At 33.0% G+C, this 8076-nt stretch overlaps 1 protein-coding gene across 1 annotated transcript in view; it reads right to left on the reverse strand.

The window, feature by feature from the left end:
* Nucleotides 1-1177: 1177 nt before the first annotated feature.
* The window catches only part of LOC106478460 (helix-loop-helix protein 13-like), a 15663-nt gene continuing 8764 nt past the window's right edge, over nucleotides 1178-8076 (reverse strand). The window contains exons 2-3 of the mRNA XM_013939004.2: nucleotides 4089-4415; nucleotides 1178-1558 (exon numbers count right to left, since the gene is read on the reverse strand). Coding sequence (XP_013794458.1) covers nucleotides 1437-1558; nucleotides 4089-4415 — 449 coding nt within the window. The 3' untranslated portion in view covers nucleotides 1178-1436. The remainder of the gene's footprint in view (nucleotides 1559-4088; nucleotides 4416-8076) is intronic.

The raw sequence follows: 8076 nt of genomic DNA on the forward strand, positions 1-8076 counted from the left end.
CTTTCACTGCAGTTATCTACCTCTAGGATTATACCTCTTGCAGGAATTAAGAAGTAACACTGTATTTGCATTACTGGACTTAGAGACCTATTTCATGTATGTAGTTTGTCTAGTCTCAGTTGCCCAGTATGCAACTTTAAAATAAACTACAAAATTGTGAAGTACCAAGGCCTTGATGGTAGTTGTCTAGGTGTTTAAATGTGGTAATTTAGTGCTAATTTAGTATTATACTATACTCTACTTTTAATACATTTTAAGTACCTAAGTGGTTAATACCATGCCCACAACTAACCATAGATAATAACTGGTAGTATAACTCGAGACTATAGGGACTGTGTCACATATCCCTCCTATTTGGCCCTGCATGGCCAGGTGGTTAGGGCGCTCGACTCGCAATCTGAGGGTCGCGGGTTCGAATCTCCGTTCCACCAAACATGCTCGCCCTTTCAGCCGTGAAGGCGTTAAGATGTAACGGTCAATCCTACTCTTCGTTGGTAAAAAGAATAGCCCAAGAGCTGGCGGTAGGTGGTGATGATTAGCTGCTTTCCCTCTAGTCTTACACTGCTAAATTAGGGACGGCTAGCGCAGACAGCCCTCGTGTAGCTTGGCGCTAAATTCAAAAACAAACAAACCCTCCTATTTTTCTGTTGTGTTCCTATCAGTTTTTACCCTGCGTGTAGTAAATACTGATCAGAAATGAAATCTCCAATTCTATCTGTGTCTAAGTTTAAGGATTATACCTCTAAGAGCTTGCTATAATTATTTTGGTGATGTTGGTAGTTATGTGTATATAGAAATATGGTTTTTCGGTTATTATATAGTTATAAAACATCTATCTAAAAATGCTGTACAGTCGTCATGATCAGAGGCTGGAAATTTAGGATAAAGTAGTAAACAATCAGTCACTTCGCTTTCAGAAAAATTATGGATAGTGAGGTTAGAAAAGAAAATGTTCAGAGTTTAAAAGAAGAAAACAAAGCTATTTACTTCACTGCAAGAATTCAAGTCAGAAAATAGATTGTGAGAAGTAATTACAGTAATGTTATTGATTCATTAATAAGGTGAATAGTAGTATGTCTTTAATATAGTCCCATGTAACTAGTTTCCTAGCATCTTTCGTCACTGATAAAAACGAAATGAACGTAGGTGAAAAATTACACATTTTATTTCTTTTTCTTGATAAGTCGTTTGACTTTTTTGATGCACATTATTCAAAGAAGAACAGCAAACGATAACATTTGGATAACTAGAACTGACAAACATTGTTAAACGTTAAAGAAGTTAAACAATTTTAAATACTTTTTTATAACTAAAGCTTTTACTATATTTTACCAGTAAAGTTATACTCGTTCTAATTCTATATTTTTTGTAAACGTCAAAGTGAAATATTGATATCAAATATTGCACGTTAACAAACAAGTGAAATCAATACGACGTCATGTGCCATTGCAACAAGACAGCGAATCTACTGTCAAAGACTGAGTGGTGAGTACACTTCGATAATTAGGATTAACTCCCAAGTTTTCCCAGTTGATCCAAGAAAGTCTTGCTGTCAGGTCTATTCAGGAAAAAAAATGAAATATGAATATTAATTAGGTAGAGATACTGAGTGTTTTTTCAAAGTCTTTTGTTTACGTTATTTTAAGGACTGTTAGATCAACGGTCATAAAGTACGCTACAGTCAATGTTTTAATATCTACCTTATTTAAGTTATAACATAAGACACGGTTAAATTAGTTTATAATGGTTATAAATGTACTTATTTCTGACATAATTTATGAAGATTTCGAATTTTTTCGATATTCGACGTAAAATAATATTCATTCACTGTAAGAAGTGGTCGTGACCAATTGGACACGTGTTTATCCATTTCATTGACTATGTGCACATCTGCAACTAAACTAAAGAAACGTACACTTCAAGTTATTGTATTCTAGAGATTAGTAACACACACGTGAGTCTACCATTGAAAAAAAAAAAGGTTTCAGTGTTTGACTAGTGGGTTTCTCAGTGAAGACTTAAATGTAGCAAGAAAAAAGAGGCGACACAGGTGGGATTTACAACTTAAAACATGAGACAACTAATCCCTAGTTGTGCTCAAAGCCATAACGACCAGGAAGGTGACATCACCTGAACCAGTTACAAATAAACTAACTTAAAATGTGCGAAAGTTCTGTCTTCTCGTGTGGCTTTCGGTCAGCAACCATACAAGGTCAACTTGGTGGTCATTATGGCATGGCCAAACACAACAAGGAGAAAACAGAAACAGTTTAGATTGGAAACAAGTCTGAAATCGATTGGCCGGTTCAAACCAGAACTAAAGGTAAAATAGTAATAAAAAATTGTAATATAAAAAATACGTTTATGATATACATTTACTACAAGGTTAACAAATTGTCCAGAGATTTATCGAGGCAACCACTAACTTCGAAACTTTGTCTAAAGTACTAATGGAAGAAGACCACTTTTCTCTGTGTAAAGGCTATTACAAATTAAATTTGGGGTATTTATCAAGTCGTATAGGATAAGCTAATGTTCATCGCTTAAGCTTATATTACAACTGTTCGCTCCATGAGCATTTTCGACAGAGTTAACAGAGAATTAGTTGACAGAAACTAACCCACTAAAGTTTAACAGTTATAACTGTTGTTATGAAGGAACTTACGGAATGGGTCAAAGCATTCAGTACTTAGATATTATTAGTGAGTTAGTGTAATAAGGGTAATTAAAGATATTGTGAATAACTTGTTTAATGCACGCACAACTCACTGTAAGTTCTGTAACTTTGATTAATTTAATTATAGGATTTATACATTACAGTTTACGTAACCCGTTTCTTATCATTTATTTACTTCCTTCCCCTGTATATGCAGAAGTATTATGTCTTCTGCTATATTTGGTATATCGTCCAGTTACAGACAGATGATATGGCTAAACAGTAACACATCTCAGAAACCATTTATTTCTCAGCCCAAACTATTTAACGTTACATTGTCAAAGTATAGAAATCGGGTTTCATTGGTCACTAGCCAATACATGGGAGGATTATGTGGAAAGTTTGCCTTCTCTGTGTCACGTTTTCTTAGCTATGGGGTTTAGTCTCTCTCGTATATTTGGTCAATTTTTGTTATTGTTGGATGTGCACTACCGCAAATACATAAAGTTTCGTGTATTGGTAAGCTGTATGGGTCTCAGGTGAAAATAACTATTTGTGTATGTATTTTGTAAGTAAATATAGATATTTCATTTTTTTTTATAAATTGTAGTTTTAGTTTCATTAACGTTATTAGTTAAAGTGTTTAGATACTTTCGAGTATTATTATTATTTTAGACTTAACAATCTTGAAACATGCGTAAATAATTTTGTATCGATAGCGTGTGGATTTTGGACTAACCTATGAATCCCCTAAGCCGGCCCAACCTCGTGAGATATTATTGAGATTACATCCGAAAATATTGTTAACGCAAACGTATCTAACTGATGTTTGAAAGCATTTAATCATTCTTAGTGATATTTTCCTTGTGTATTGAGCTATGACGTTGTATTCTCTTTCGTCAGTTTTTCGTATAAAATTAGCATCCTCGATTTTAAGTTACTTTTTAGTTCTGATCTGTATAGTTAGCTTACTTTTGTTCAGAAGGTATGAATAATTCGTATACGTGAATTTTATATATCCATAATTAGATTAGGTCTAGCACAGAATTATGGCTGTTTGACAACATATTACCGGTTTTCAGTACTAGGGTAAATCTATCTAAATAAAAATACGTAAATTGCAAAAGATGCAAGAGAAATTCAGACTTATTATCATTGTTTTTTGTTTTTTTCATCTATTGATTGACCATTTAATATGCCTTTTAATAAATATAGAAACTTTTACAATGAAACCTTTGGCTTTATGATAACTAAATGGTTCAGATGATAAATAAAATAAGCGTGGAAACCAGCTAAAAATGTTGGACACGTGAAAGGAAAATTGTATAAATGTTAACCTTTAATTAGTTGAAGGTATTACAAGCTACCTAAGGACGATATAACTTTAGGATTACTTGGGCTAAAGTAGGAATATGGAAGAAATATAACTTACCACTTGTATTCCACACTTCTGAATTTTCACCTCTTAATTCTCCTTTCAGACATTTTTCTATGTGCGTCATAGGATCATATTCTGAAACCAGGATCTCTCGCAAGAGGGCGATGTAAGAGATGGCTAATCTCAAAGTATCAATTTTGGAAAGCCTTTTTTCGAAGGGAAAAGTAGGAACATGATATCGTAGTTCCTCAAATGCGCTGTTGATACTCAACATGCGCTTTCTTTCCCTGACATTTGCTGCATGACGTTGGACTTTATAGGGTCCCGCCGGTCCCGTGAAGTAGATGGCGCCATAGTCATATGGCTCTCCTAGTGTAGTGCCTTAGAAAATATAAAGATAGAGTTATTCTTGTTACTTATTGCGAAGTGTTTTAAAATTTTAGTATTAAAACTGTCTAAATAATGTGATCGTTTCTTTTGGCTTAGAAACATCTATACAAATGAGGTATTTGTCTTGGAAATTAATCTAAAATCTTGCCTTATGGGGAAAGGCGCCCGTATATGATTACTTTCCACCATATACCATTTTACAACGGGTTATCCTTTAGAGCACGTGTAGATTACACATTTAGGGAAATAACTAGTGTCAGTTTGCATCAACTTACAAAAGTACTTGCATTACTCAACTATTCTGTAAAGTGAAACAAAGTTGTATATCAGTCATAAGTAATTTGTTTGAGTACTCTTCCTTTCTGAGAATAAAATGTGTCTATAACGACAAGGAATTATAGGTAAAATAAAATCAGAAACGGAACAACACAAAATACAGTTCTATCACATAGTAAAAACTACTTCCCTGAATAGCAACAACAATAAAAAACCCAGAAAAAACGTGTTTATAAAATTTCTTCATTTACTGTACCTACCCATACCATAATGACTACCAAGTTGAAATTGCAAAATTACTAAATCCTCGAAGTCGTCTCAAACGTGTATATAATAAGTCAAGTGGGTAAACTTAAGTTCATTGAGTCACAATTTCCTACGTATGAATATCATATCACATCCAAGAGACTAACTCAATGTTAAAGCTTTCCTGCATGATCCATTTCAAAAGCACTGTATATATCAAAGAATAATACTGATATCCACTGAATAAACCTTATGTGATGTATTATACGAATAGAACATTTTGTTAGAATTAGTTTTGGATTATTTACACAATGTTTATTTACATTATTAGGTATAGAATGTATATATATAAGATACAGTAGGATGTGTTTTTTAATTACGTGTTTTGACGACGAGAAACTATTTCGAGAATTTTATACACTGTTCTACGCAGTTACATCTGTTCCAGACTTTTCAGAATATAAACCAATGACATTTGGTTGATATTAAATGTATCTGTAAGTTTGTTTTTATCTGTTCCTCTTTGTTTTACTTGATATTCAGTCCCACTGAAGTAGACTTTTATTATGGGATAGAATTATTCCACGGAATTGAAACTTTTTGTAAGCTGTTCCGGTTCTAACTTTCGATTTTAGTATGTCCCAGAAATTACGAACAAACACACACACACATATATATATACACAAAACGTTATCTTATCAAGCGCTTATCACAATGTTTAAGAACCAGTCCTCATGTTTTAAAAGTGGTCCAGTCCTCATGTTTTAAAAGTGGTAAAATCTTCAAGAACTCTTGCTTTCAGAGGTATAAAAGCTCGAGTTTAAGCACGACAAAACATGTGTGACTTCAAAGATGAAAATGGATTGTGATTGATGTCTTATTTATATATATATCTTTGACTATATAATGATAAAGGAAATTGATTTTGACAGCGACTTTTCTAATATTTAGGTTTATTCAGATTTTGCTGTCTGTAAAAGATAGTGGATTTGTGGTAATTTCAGTGGTATGAATATATATCCACTGTAGATGTATTGGAACATCAACTGCTATGAGCTGTTGGCAGCGGTCATCATTATCCACAAGTAATCCTCCACTTTAATAATATCCAACTTTCTTAGATCAACACCAGTACTTGAAAAAGAAAAAAAAAAGTTGTCGGTTAGCTACATGAAAGCTTCTCGCGGTCTACTTTATTCACCACCACCTGCTACTGGTAATACTGGAGTTACGTTCTGGTTGATCTGTAACATGGTCCGTCCTAAAGAATTTCAGTATAAGAGTGTGTTAATGTTTGTTTGTTGTTGTTTTTTTTCGGGGGGGGGGGATATTAAGGAAATGAAACCGCAGCATGGTCGTTTTGTTGTCGTGGCCCGTGTTTTTTCGTCCACTAAATTTACGTTGCTGACAATAATAATGAGCAAAACACAATTTTCTGTCGTTGCACGAACAAGTGAAGCTGTCCCAGTCTCTCTTCTCAAGGTAATTATGTAGTCCATAAACGTTACATTTTCTTTACAGTACTTATGCTTCTCCTCTTTGATTAAGTATTTAAATTCCAGGCAGCTGCTGCATCATATTCTGGACTAACCAGATTTGAATGTTTGTCTCGAGTTGTAGAATACAAAGTGATAAATGCTTTACTGTTTCAAACTGTTGACGTATATGAAGTTTCGTTAAAGGTACGATCTTTCACGTTTTCCCGCTTATCGTTGTGTCTAAAAACTGTTCACCAATATCGAAATCTAGTTTAATCTACTTAAAAGTCCTTCTGGTGACACAAACAGATCTATTCGGTTTTTCGTGCGTAATCTTTAATTTTTTTTTACCCCAAAAGTTTCGAAGATTTACTAGGTTAAAAATAAATTAAACGTTAGCAAAATAAAAAAAAAGTTTAAAATTTTTTTTGTTCTCGTGAAGATAGGTAATCATAATATGTTTTAAAATAGACTATTAATGATCTTACTTGTTTTTATTGTATACAGTATTTTTAAGATAATTCTATTTTGTGGTTTAAGAAAACAATACAATGATCGTAACATTTACGCGTTGATTCCTTGATATCAGTGGCATCAATAGTGTTGTTCAATAGACTGTTCAAAGCTATAAAAAATCCCCAGAATATAATTATTCTCGTTACGTTTCCCAGCAGAAACTCATCTTCAACTATATTATATAGTCCATAATAGATGCCTCCCCCGTGGCATAACGGTATATTTTGGGGACTTAAACGCTAGAAACTGGGTTGCTATAAACCTTGATGGGCAGAGCACAGATAGTCCATTGTGTAGCTTTGTGCTTAATTACAAACAAACCATAATAGACTGTATGTAGATCTAATGTCTCTCTCTATATATACATAATTTCGTCGTTGTTTAAACTGGGTTGCTATAAACCTTGATGGGCAGAACACAGATAGTCCATTGTGTAGCTTTGTGCTTAATTACAAACAAACCATAATAGACTGTATGTAGATCTAATGTCTCTCTCTATATATACATAATTTCGTCGTTGTTTAAATTGAGGAATTGTATGGGATTCAATATCATCATTTTTGTTCATCCTTTATTGGTATGTATAATTTAAAATGAAATATAGATAGTGAATTTCAATAAAACTTGTCGTATTTACTAGTTTTCAGGAAAATATATACCACAAATAACACAGCATAATGAAACATAGATTGATACATAATATACATGTTAGAAATAAATGTTTGATGGTCTGATATGGTGAAAAACCATGGCAACCATATTTCTTTTATTATATTTAATAGAAGGCGTGGATGTTCACAGTATTAGCCAATGAACGAATTACTTTGTTTTCTGCGCATTGTAGGCGGAGCTCTTTTCACATCCAGTTCAATAATTTGTGTGTTGAGGGCAGCTCGTTATTGCGTGGTTTTTCGTGTTATTCATGTTGAAAAGTCTTTTCATACGAAAATAATTCCCTTTTCTTTTTAACATTAATATTCTAAAATTCGAAATAATAGATATTAAACCTCAAGACAATGTAAACTATTACATTTACACAATAATCATTTTTATAAAAATAACGCATTTGTTTCAGAATTACTTTGTTGCTGTGTAATATATATGTATATATATATATATATATATATATAGTAAGG

The sequence above is a fragment of the Limulus polyphemus genome, unplaced genomic scaffold (genome assembly GCF_000517525.1).
Source record: "Limulus polyphemus unplaced genomic scaffold, Limulus_polyphemus-2.1.2 Scaffold213, whole genome shotgun sequence".
Lineage (NCBI taxonomy): Eukaryota > Metazoa > Arthropoda > Merostomata > Xiphosura > Limulidae > Limulus > Limulus polyphemus.